Here is a 12567-nt window from a genome sequence, read left to right on the forward strand (position 1 = left end):
CATGTCGCATGAAATAAGACTGGTGGAAAAACCCCATAGGTGACGTCATCCAGCCATCCGGTCACAAGCCAATTTATAAATGACGTAAGCAGTGCAAGCCTCCCGTGCATGCCCTACGTGCAGTATTCCATCAAAACAAGTCTGCAATACTCTGTCACCTCACACCAATATAGACCTAGAGTTCCATTTTCCTATATTTTATATGAATTATGAAAGGTATTCTCGGAGGATCTGTTTTCTCACCGATACCACACAGGTAAGCAATCACAACTGTGATTGGCTGGCGCTGCAAAAGAAACATGGCGATGATTGAACGATCTCAGTCACATCATCACTTGAAAAACTGGTACATTTATTGATATTTCGAGGGTAATCGGTGAGATTCAAAATGAGACTTGTGTACTTTTGTGATGAGTTACAATCATGTCTTACACTACACAATGCAAATCAAATAAATATACGTTATACTGGTGAGCATTTTTCTGGTATCGGGTATTGATTTTTCTACCCGGGTACCCGAGGCTTCTGGGCGGACCTAGGTACCCAGGTTTTAGTCCCAGCCCTATTGATCAGAAATAAAAAGAGCTGAAAATAGCTGATGAGCTGAAATTGAAAGTGCTGGTCAACAGCGGAAAGCTGAAATTAAGCTAAACATCAATATTAAAATAGCTGAAATCAGATGAAAAGCTGAACTCCCACACCCCTGGTGTCACGGAACACTGGAATATATGTTTAAACATTGTTCTCATACCTGTGAGCTGAGTTGTTCTGAAGAGAGCTTGAAGGTACTGGTAATCTTCTTGGAGAGGACCTTGGCTTCGTTGAAACCAAAGGAATAGAGAGAGATCTCGGCAATCATGGCATAGTCAGGAACCATCATGGCCACTGGACGAAACAAAGCCTAAAGGAGACAGATCAAAAGAGATATTAAAGTAGTAGGAAAGATGTAAGTTATCACTGTGATCTATAAAATGATTTACTTTGTGATTTGGAAGAATATCATATGGTTGACTGCAGAGGATTATTCTTTAAAGTTATTATCAAGAAACCAATCTGAGACAATGCACTACTTGAAGCATTATTTAATCTGTTTTTATTCTTCACATTAGCAACAGTCTATGTATCTTTAACTTTTGCATCTGAAAACCATAAATTGTTTAAAAATGATTTCATGTTAAAACTTTGCCCACAAATCCCAAAACAATCATGAGTTCTACATTCCAATTCCATTGCCAAGTAAAGGGTTATGAATGAAGTGATATGTTACCTTGAGATTATCTGGTAGTTCAGTCCTACCAGCATAGCCAGGGTTCATGGTGATAAACACAGCACATGATGCCTTCAATGCTATCTCAACTCCCTCAAATACAAAGCGATCAACCTGTGATAACAAACAATTACATTGACAGAACATGTATCACATAAGATAAATTTGAAATCGACTGCAAGACATATGACTGATTCAGGAACCTTCTAGTGATTGATTCCAAGTTTCTCTCAATTAAGATGTCTGTCGACTACAGCACTGGCAATGAATAACTTACAATTATACAATTTATCAAAGTGATGGCAAAATCTCAAAAGGTGGATGCATGTAATATTGCAAGATATTCAACCAATATATCTAGTAACTTGGTACTCAAATTGACCGTCTTCTCTAAAAGAACACACAAGGGATATGCTTAATATCTACAATTGATTGTAATTTTTATTACATGTTGACCATAGACTTGCAATTAATCTTAATTTAGTAATCGATTATATCTTCTATGTTACAGGGCACTGATGGTGTCACATATGGAGATACGCCTAGTATTTACGATTAATGTAACTCTTTGTACACGGTTTGCTATAGACATAGAGTTACATCAAATTAAACAAGTTATTATATCTTTAATGTTTCAATGCACAGGTTGCATGGTGTGAAGTCAATGATCACAGACTTATTTCAGTAGATAAGCTTACCCGTTGCTGTTGAGCTTTCTGGATGGTAGTGATCTGTTGAGCGACCACAGACAGCACTTCAATGTCAATCCTGTTGAATTCATCAAAGCAGGCCCAGGCACCGGAGCTGGCTAAACCCTTGAGGAACTTGCCCATAGCCATGAAATCAAGCTGATCGGAGCAGTTGAACACTACAGTCTGGATGGCCAGGGCTTTACCAAGATCCTGGGAGAAACAAATGTAAGGTAAATTACATCAGCTTTGGTATTATTAGCCCATATTCTGAACTTTAGTTTAACTGATGCCATGGACTAAGTCTCTTATAAAATTATGGGGATCCAATCTTTGAGATGAACTGTCTAGATTTTAGGGACTGAGCAAAGTTTGATTCAGAAGCACTTGCACCAACCATTTAACCCCTTTGAAGAAGAGAGTCATTTTGAAAATCTGCTTTCCCTCTTTCTTCTCAAAATCTATAACTTACCTTGGTTGTCTCAGTCTTGCCCGTACCTGCCGGACCGGCCGGGGCACCACCAAACTTGAGATGAAGCGCTCCTGTCAAGGTCAGGTAACATCGATCAGTCAGGGGTGTGATCACAAGACGTCCACTGTTACCTAGATACTCGTACCCGTAGGAGAATTCGGCATTCACGGCTCGTACAAACAGACCATTCTCAACCCAATAGTACCTGGAATGAGGGTACCATGATCACAAAAATGACACTCAAATACGTACACTTTAAAGATCATTAGATTTTGCACATATCAATGACATGAAGTGAACTGAAAGAAGACGATAAAAGACCATATGTATTCAAACGTTCTTAACCTGTAACTGTTATCATGCACAACTATTAAAATGTTGTTTGAAGGTTTGCATAGTGGCATGTACAATCGCTGATGTGGTTTATGGTACACCACATGGAGTATTATTAGAAGCAGTGGATAGAAGAAGAAAAATAAATGGATAGGCGAGAAAGTGGAAATTTGAGAGTAGAGTAATCTTTCTTGAATGTAGTCCTGAAAAGAAAGATTACTCTACTCCCAAATTTCCACTTTCTCGCCTATCCATTTATTTTTCTTCTTAAAAGAAAGATTACTCTCAAATTTCCACTTTCTCGCCTATCCATTTATTTTTTCTTTTTCTATCCACTGTTTCTATAATACTCCACATGGTGTACCGTAAACCACATCAGCGATTCAACTATAAATAGCATGCAATGGCAGATCCTCTCATTATCAAAAGACTTTTAAGCCGAATTATTAATGGCTAAAAAAAATCCAGCAATAACAGAATCTCATAAATCTGCAACTTATAAACATGAAAAACGAATACACTTTTGAAATGGAACAAACTCTTGGCTGCCTTATTCAATATCATTGCACAAGAATATTTCTAGAGCTATTTTGATATTCTACAATTTTCATCCATAAAAACAAATTGAAACTGGATTTATGAATGTACATTCGAGAAAGAAACTTACCTGAGCTGACTGATCCACTCAAAGTCGTTGCTGTTCTGGACTTTCTCTTCCACCATCTTAGCGACAACATCTCTGGCATGAACCTCGATAACAATGAGAGCAGAGAGAACTGCTCGCTGAATCTTCTGAAGAGGTCCTCGAACCAATGCAACAAGGTCAGCAATCTATAAAGGGTCAAATAATTGGGATTACATTTCAATGCATAATGTTGGTTTCATATTTCTTTTATACATGTATGATCACAAAGCTCCAAATTAATGATAATTTAGTTGTTTTCGTTTTTAAATCCATTTTTTGAGATTTGTATTTGGTTTGAAAAAGTCAATTTTCCTATGCTGGATAATTAAATTGTATGTTCCCAAAATTAATCAACATTATTTATTCAACAGAATTACTAAATGTGATGAAAAGAATTTTTTTAATAGGTAAAATTTACACAAACAAAATGAGGATTGAAGTTAGAGGTTCGCTCAAACATTACATGTGCTTACTGTGATAGATCTGTTGAAACTCAGCAGACTGACAAAAATATTCTCAAATGTTTCTTCCCTTTGAAAAAAAAATTGGCAGTGGTTTTCAGCAAAGAATCTGGTAGAGCATCATCTCCCATTACAGGATAACCATGAAGTGTTGGCTCCCAAAAGCCACTGAGAGATCCCACACATGGCAAAGCCCCCAAAAGATATTAGACTATGACTTTAGTTAAGCTCCCCTACCCTACTGAGTCTGAGTGTAACTAACCTGCTGGTAAAGTTTTTCTGATAGGTCAGGCAAGACCTTGTTCTCGAGTGCTTCTTCTACCATGGTTGTCCAGAATGTTTGACAGCCAGCAATGACCACCTGACCAGGCCAGTTCAACACCCACTCTGTTCTCTCCACCTAATATGATCAAAGTATAAAAGACAGTTATAATAATAGTCAGTTCTTGTATAGCGCATAACACATAAATAACGTCTCTATGCGCTTCCAAGGGACTTGGATATTATTACCCTGGCTTTAGCCCTGCAGCCTTTTACAGTACTGTGGCATTTCAAGTAATAAATTCCTGCCAGGTACCCATTCACCTCACCTGGGTTAATTGCAGCACAATGTGGATAAATTTCTTGCTGAAGGAAACTACGCCATGGTTGGGATTTGAACCCATGACCCTGTTTCAAAGTCCGGAGACTAATCCACTGGGCCACAACGCTCCATATCTTGGATTCAGTTGAACAGTGATAAACATGAAATTACAGTAGTTCATTCCAATGAAGTGCAATTTGTTTCATTAAGGCTGGTGTAAGGAAGAAAAGAGAAAGGTGCATCTTCACACTGTATGTTCATAGTCTCCATTCTCCCTTTCCTAGAATACCCACATATTGTTACACCTTTCTACAGTATTTCACACTCCTCAATCTCGTCCCCCCCCCCCCGGGTTTTACCGCTCCGTCCCTCTCTTCGGTACATCCTGCTCCCATGTCCCCACACCACACCTCCTCCTGAGGATCCCAGCAACAGACGCTCTTGGATGCTTCTGTAATGGTTTGAGGAAGGTGTATTCAGCAACTCTCTCAGGATAACCCACATCAGGCCATCTCATTCCATGTCATCCCACTAATTCTCCCACATCTTTTCTTTCTATCTCTCCGCTACAGAGATTTGCTCAACTCACCTTTGGATACTGCTCCAGGGATTTCCCCAGGATTTCCCGAAGACTTTCTCTCATGACCCTCTCCACCTCCAGTAGCCAATCCTCAACGTTACCTTTTGGATAAAGGCTCTGGGAGAAGGGTACCATCTCACCATCACTGGAGAACATCTGGGTGATCTCAAGATCATCTTCAAACCGCAGCTGCAAATGGAGCAAGAAACAATAACAATATTGATATAACAATAACTACAGGACATTGATATAGAATACTTTCGTCAATTGGGGATGATAAATAAAATAATGTTCAAACTTCTACCAAATTAAAGCTAAATTTATGGCAAGCTTTCAGGACATTGCAAAAGAAACTTCCAATTAACCAAAGCCAATTTTAAGGTGTCTAAATAAGTTTAGAAAGTAATGGCAAATTTTCACAACTGACTGCTAGCCTGCTTATTGCCACATAAAAAGTTTAGTTTAGTAATTATTGATTGATATCTACTGTCACTTTAAAATAAATTCTTTCTTTCAAACAGCCCCAAAGACATTGTTTGAAATTGATAAATGATGACCCAGTACTGAATGAATAAGACTCACCCTTGCAATGTTCTCAAAGCATTTCCTGAGATGGGGTTGTACAGCTGTGGGATCTTTGGTCTGGGAGAGGATCTCAAGAAGCTCGTCATCGGACAGGAAGTAGAACCTTGGAAAGGAGGCCCTCTTGGTCTCCAAGTACTCGCTGAGACCCTTTTGGACCTGGTCCAGGAGCTTGTTGCACTCCTTCAGGTTGTCCAAGAGTCTGGCATCAGGACACAAGGAGATCACCTAGTAGGACAAAAATAACAATTTATGACTTCAATGAGGATAATTAGGTATTCATCTGGTCATATCTTGGGTTCAGTTGAACAGATTCCTAACAAAATGGGCTCATGATGCTTTTTGTCATGAAAAAAATACAAATTGCAAAATCCTTTTTTTTTTACATCACATCACACTCTTTATGAATATTTTTCTCTCTCTGGGAGTATTTTAGCTAGTGTAAGGTGCTCAAAATTATGTGGGTTGCCAGAAGATTCCCTTTCTTTATTGTTATTATTTGTTTGGCGTCATCTGTGCCTGGGAGGCGAAAAGCGAACTGAATCTCTATGACCCGCAGGTCTCTCCTCCTGATATAAGTGATTGGGGCATTTGACATTCCTCATGTTCCTTCTCCTCATAAAATTCATGGTCTGATATTACACTATCCACTCCATGGGGGTTATTCCAGTAAATGTTCATAATTCGTAATTTCATAATTCTGTGAGTTTCCAGAAAATTTCCTGTGGCATATTTAATGTTCCTTCTCTTCATAAAATTCATTGTCTGATATTACATTCTCCACTCCCCGGGCAGTACTCCAGCAAATGTAGGAAACTCATAAGGCTGTAACTTAGCCCGGGATTCTCTTTAGCATTATTCATTCTTCATCTCTATATCCAATCACTTGTCAGATATCGCACTCTCTGCTCCATTGTTCCTTTCCAGTCAATGGAAGGTGCTCACAGTGCTGTGACTTACCTGGGGATTCTCTTTGGCATTCTTCATGATCCGTCTCCACATCCGGTCCATGGTCTGGTATCGCTTGCCTTCCACAGGGAGCTGTCTGTTGATATCATCAGAACTGAAGATGGGTTCTAAGTAAAGCCAGGAGCGTTGGCACACGAGCCATTCATCCAATACATCCTAAAATACAATAAATCAATCACACAATTTCATTATTTTCAAAAAATAAATACACTTCCCAATTTTTAAAACATATATTGATGATTATTTACGAATCCGTAATGAGCAATTCAGGTTGGGGCAAATTTTTGTGACTAACCAGAATTGAAAAAAACTTTATCTCATCTAATCTAGGCAAATATCTACCAATAATCAGCAAATATTAGTGTCTCAATTAGGTTTACCAATCAAATGTCATGACATATAGCAATTCAAGACCCAAGAGTCTATTGCCAATGATATATCAATAAGAGGTCCATTCGAAAAAAAAATCAATTGCAATAACCCATAAAAGATCTCAAACTCAAATCTGGATAACCATGGAAGGAGACCATTCTCGCATTGACACAAAACTTACCCAATTCCAAATCAATCTTTACTTTTAATTGAAATGGTAGATATCTATGAATGTTATGACATTTCATAATTTGTGGCCAACACCCAATTGGATGACTCATTTTTCAGGAAAAAAAAGAGCTACCACTGACCTGTGTCATTCTGAGTTTTCCTTCCCAAGTATTGATCCTCTCTTCAAAAGGCTTCTTAAAAGGCGAGAAGGACATACTCTGGGTCATGACGATGTGATCATCAAGCAGCTGAGTGCACTCATCGGATCCTTTCATGATGAACGTTCCCGTTTCCTTGTATGGCATGATCTCAAACACAACAGGCTTCCATTCTCCTTCCATCTTATCAAGAGCCTAGTTTCACCAAAAACACAGTAAGAAATTGTATTCTTAACAATATGAAATTGATAAAAAAATCATGCATGAGAATACGAAAGAAAGAAAAAGAAATGATGGATGGTGTTAAATGTGTCTTGCAGTTGAGAGCTGGGGACCTTATTCTCTATGAAAAGCATATTTTTAAAGTTGAAGATCAGTTTTTACATTCCTGATTTGCTCAGATTTGCAAAGACAACATTCAACCCACAAAGACATTCGTACACATCTTTCTAACACCTTATGACCCTCAATTCAAGGACCCCCAAACCCTATGGTGATAGGTCATTTGAATGTTGTGGGCTTAACTTGGATTGCTCCCCCAGTGTCACTAACACAATGCTGAAATGCTGAAGGTCTGTGAAAATCTCCTAAAGAACAAGTCTGTCGTCTGAAAAGCTGTTTGATACTACAAAATCTCAAAATGGTGCTGAATAAACTTCAAACATGTCTTTGTTCAGGCCCATTTTGACACTTTCTCATCGAAAGCAATTTCTACAATGACTGATAATTTTTAGAATGAAAGCCTTCACTTTCATCTCCATGCAAATTCTAAAACTGAAAATGGCCTTCAGGACCAGGGTAAAATCAGGCTCCTTAAATTCACAGATTATCCAGCCATTCAATAGGTCATGCATAATTTTACAAACAACTTTACGAAACACTTCCCCTCCCCCTCTCACAATCTCTTTTAATTATCTTTCCTGTTGAATGAGGAAGTTGGATAAACACATACCTGTTCAATGGAGTATTCTTTGCCAGCAATCTCTGCAACCTTGGCAATCTTATCGATATGAGCCTCAAGGTTCATCTCTAAGCACTTGCTGAAGGTGAGAGTGGCCTTCGGGACCAGGGTAAAGCCAAGCTCCTTGGAGAGGATGTCCCAATGACGGCTCCTCATACCAGGGTTCCTCAAACCTTGGATGAGGGGGATGAACGGCTTGAAGTCCTCTATCCATCCCTTGATTTTCTGTGCTACCAGCTGAACACCTGAATAGGTGATGAGTATTTGAGAAAAATAATCACTAAAATCACTAAACTGGCAACAATGTGTAAACACGACAAAAAGTTATACTACACAATTCATAAAATTTTTCACTTTAAAACACATTCTGATACATGAAATTTAATAGAAGATTGCAGCAATTACTGGTATCTTACACTGATACACAGCATTTCTATTCATCCTTGGATACATGTAGCTTTGCTGAAAGGGATTAATCTTCAAACTGAATGAAAGCTGTTCAAATAATAAAGCTTAGATGAATACCTTCTCCCCTAATGAATTTTAAAGAACTGGTATTGTTCCTCAACAAACCTGGAATGTCTTTGAAGATCTTGACACACTTGTGGATGGTCATAAAGGAGTCGTTGACTTGCTTATCGCACTGTTCAGAGTCAATGGTGGTCAGTGGGTCGGTCATCCAGCTCTCGTGCCACTTGAGCCAATCAGAACAGGTGATCCAGAGGTTCTTGAACGGTTCAAAGTCTCTAACAAGCCTGCTCAGCTTGTCATACTGAACAAAGAAAACAAAGGGTGGAAAGTATAATATAGAATGATGATCATGATGACGATGATGTTGATTGTCATTATGATGATCTTGACGAGGAGGAGGATGAAAATAATGATGATTAAATGATAATAATGACGTTGATACTAATAATTTGTTACTTCGTTAATTGTTAAGAAAACCCTATACATGTATTTAACTGTGCATTACAGAGAAAAAAATAGTTGTAAAAATGCAGAATCCCAGTTAAAAAAAATTATCAAGATCATCTTGCAATATGTGGCAGTGGAAAATCCAGCCGGGTTTGATACAATACAATTTCACATGCCATACTGGTTGTGCCTGATGCTAGGCCCATCCAATGAATTGTATCTAAACAGTAGATCTGCACCTTAAACGATGTGCGTAATGAAACTTACATTGGTTACAGGCATCTCGAAGAGACGTTCTCTGTTATTGTACATTGATGCTAGTTGCTGACATTCCTTGAGTTGTTTGTTGACCCTACGGACTTCATTGGCAACCTCGTGGGCCTTGCCAATATCAGTGTGGGCTGCGAAACCAGCTACTACCATCTATGGATGAACAATGTGATAATTATACAATATGAATTCTCTCCGTGATTTTTCTCTATTTCAAAGCTGACGTAGTATAAGCAACCCAAGTAATGAGAAATAAGGAAAACTAGCTTAAAATTAAGAAGCACAGACTAACAAGTGTTTTGATAATTGCTTAGAACAAGAGAAGAGAAGGCCATGCCTTCAGTAAATAATTACTTCTATCCTGCCATTAATAAAATTATTTGTCATATGAAATTTCTTTAAATATACAATCATTTTGCTGAATTCTGATCGATTTCTTTCATGTTTCTTTTTGCTAAAAATGTATCCTACACTCCAAAATTATAGACTAGTTGAGAATTACAAGAATAGTGAGGGGACAAGATACATACCTGAAGACCATCAAGACGATCTTGGAATGTGTTCTGATCTGTGACTTGGATCTTCTGGAACCGTTCCTGGTCCTCATCCAGCTGTACATAGGTATTTTCCATCTGCTCTGCAATCTTGTGTGGCCAGCCAATGGCATTCCATCTGTATAACAGGGTTAGAGACTTATGATGTTACTACTGCTAACTTATTGGGTTTTTTTTACACATATATCTATAACATTAATCACCATATTTACCATTAAAAATTATTTTTACCCATCTTGACAAATCTCATTCTCTCCTTTGCAATAATGCATTTGTTGTACTTCATATTTAACCGAGTTCAGTTTTAAAACAAAGTTTTATGATCATCACACATATTCACACTTTGGAAGTGGGGTTTTATGTACAAAACTTATTTGCCCCTCTGCAAGATTGAAGATACGGTTAATAAAAGGCGTTTAAATCTCTACTAGTCTTTCTTATCTTGATAAATGTCATTCTCTCTATTGCAACAGTGCAATCGTTGTACCCCACTAGCTAGGTTCGAAGAGAAAACATCCCCTACTTACTTGAGATTGAAGTCATCAGTAGAGAGACTGTAGTAGAACTCTTCAATGAGCTCATAGTCTGTCATGGCCTTGTCAATCAGTTCTTGGTGTTCTTTGAGCTTATCAGGGATTGTCTTCATCCATTCCTTCTGCTCAGCCAGGTCCTCAATACAGTTTTGCTTTTCATACAGCTTCCTTGAGATGTACTTGAACTCTTCGCATGCCTGGGGGAAAAATGAAACTTTGTTGTTTATTTCGACAAAGATATTCCTTTTTCTCTTTTGAAATGCATTAAATTCATATTTGATGCCAGCAGGATTCCTGCTTGCGAGATGCATTCCTGACTTTTGCAAGTTACCTAAATTAAATTCTGTTATCGTACATTTTACCACTATTTTACTTTGCTACTTTTGTAATGTGAAAGACATCATCTTTCACAAATGCGGATATGTATTTATGAAATCCAATTTACCTTCTTTAAACATGTATTCTATGACAGAGCCTGTTTCATAAAGGAAATAGAACATGGTAACTTCGTTACTAGGCAACTACCCATGAAATATAAATTTACAACCTGTAGCCCTCTTCCTTCCCAGAAACATTTTTGTATGTGTGCTTCGTGACTAAACTTACATCTTCAGCCTGGGTACGGAGCTTCTTTGCCAGGAGCTCCAGTAGAGCATTGGCCATGGCCTTGCGTTTCTTAGAGAGTGTCTGCCTGACATTCTCTGTACTGATGAAGAATGGTCCTATCATGATGTTAGATGGTATCGTGTTCTCAAGGAACTCCTTACGATCCAAATGCATCTCAATCTCCTTCTTTACCTCGGCTGCTGTATGCTCTGTGGCATCATACTCCCTGTTTTAACGAGACAAAAGGGGGTGTTTGCATCATTCTTAAAATAGATTTTCAAAATCAGTTTTAAGTCTATAAAATATTGTTGAATCAAAAGCAATTATTTTATGGCCCTTTTACATCCAAGGGAAACACTCAACGTGGGCTGAATAGACAAGGTGACTGTTACAGGCAGGTTCTTATACACACAATCTGCCTCCATGGGAATCAATTTAAGTGGTCACTATAGGCAGGTGGCTGCTTTAGACAGGTTGCAACTAACACAGGTTTGGCTGTACTCATTTTGTAATGAAAACACATAAGGATAAACTTTAATCCAATACTGATTTGACATAAAATGATTTTAAGTTTGATAAAACATCTCTGGTAGTAACCAAACAATCATTGATATATTGTTAAGTGTTAAGTTGTCAATGTTCTGCTAAGTAAGATGCATTATCTTTTATTTGTGCCAAAACTATTCCAGAGATTCAAAGACTAAGAATGAGATGGAAAAGTTGAAAACTTGATTTAAGGTCTTATATCATATTGATTAAAAGATCTTTCATTCAATATACGCTTAATTCTAGAGACACCAAAACAATTTAAGATTTCCATCATCTATTGAAAAAGAAATCATATCAGACTTACTTCATGTAGTCGCTGAGTTCTAGGTTGTTGATCTCCAGGAACTGTTCATACGCTCTGGCGTATGCCCTGAGAGGAATGAGGGACTTGCGGATGGCAGTGCGGATGGTATCTCTCAGCTCCTCAACCCTTGGTTCATGTTCACCCACAGACTCTAGAAGAGGAGTATCTGCCCAGGAGATGTCCTCTAAGACATACTATGAAATGATAAGGAACAGAGAATCAATCGGAATATCAAGGATCACAAAATGTTTCTTCTCCTACTCCTCTTTATCATCCTCCCTTCCATTTACTTTCTTCTACTTCTCCACCTTTACATCTTCTCCTCCCCTCATCCTTCTCCTCCTTTTTCTTTATAGTTATCATCATCATAACTGACAAATTTTCATGAGAATGGTGATAGGTGCATATAAATATTACAGAATATAAAAACTGAAACTGATCGCGATTTCTGATGGTGCTGCTGACATCAGTAAGGAGTAAATACAGGAGATATCCAACATGCCAACAAAAATATTAAACTCGATATTTCTATTCCCCACAGCCTGTTGGC

The 12567-nt window shown here is 38.1% G+C and overlaps 1 protein-coding gene across 1 annotated transcript in view; it reads right to left on the reverse strand.

Moving 5' to 3' along the window:
* LOC121422261 (dynein heavy chain 1, axonemal-like) overlaps positions 1-12567 on the reverse strand; it is a 77703-nt gene that overhangs the window by 46452 nt on the left and 18684 nt on the right. The window contains exons 13-29 of the mRNA XM_041617175.1: positions 12018-12211; positions 11165-11390; positions 10553-10755; positions 10002-10143; positions 9469-9624; positions 8857-9055; positions 8275-8528; positions 7305-7517; positions 6613-6777; positions 5653-5880; positions 5080-5259; positions 4170-4307; positions 3429-3592; positions 2429-2633; positions 1966-2169; positions 1268-1381; positions 752-901 (exon numbers count right to left, since the gene is read on the reverse strand). Coding sequence (XP_041473109.1) covers positions 752-901; positions 1268-1381; positions 1966-2169; positions 2429-2633; positions 3429-3592; positions 4170-4307; positions 5080-5259; positions 5653-5880; positions 6613-6777; positions 7305-7517; positions 8275-8528; positions 8857-9055; positions 9469-9624; positions 10002-10143; positions 10553-10755; positions 11165-11390; positions 12018-12211 — 3135 coding nt within the window. The remainder of the gene's footprint in view (positions 1-751; positions 902-1267; positions 1382-1965; positions 2170-2428; positions 2634-3428; positions 3593-4169; positions 4308-5079; positions 5260-5652; positions 5881-6612; positions 6778-7304; positions 7518-8274; positions 8529-8856; positions 9056-9468; positions 9625-10001; positions 10144-10552; positions 10756-11164; positions 11391-12017; positions 12212-12567) is intronic.

The sequence above is a fragment of the Lytechinus variegatus genome, chromosome 10 (genome assembly GCF_018143015.1).
Source record: "Lytechinus variegatus isolate NC3 chromosome 10, Lvar_3.0, whole genome shotgun sequence".
Taxonomy (NCBI): domain Eukaryota; kingdom Metazoa; phylum Echinodermata; class Echinoidea; order Temnopleuroida; family Toxopneustidae; genus Lytechinus; species Lytechinus variegatus.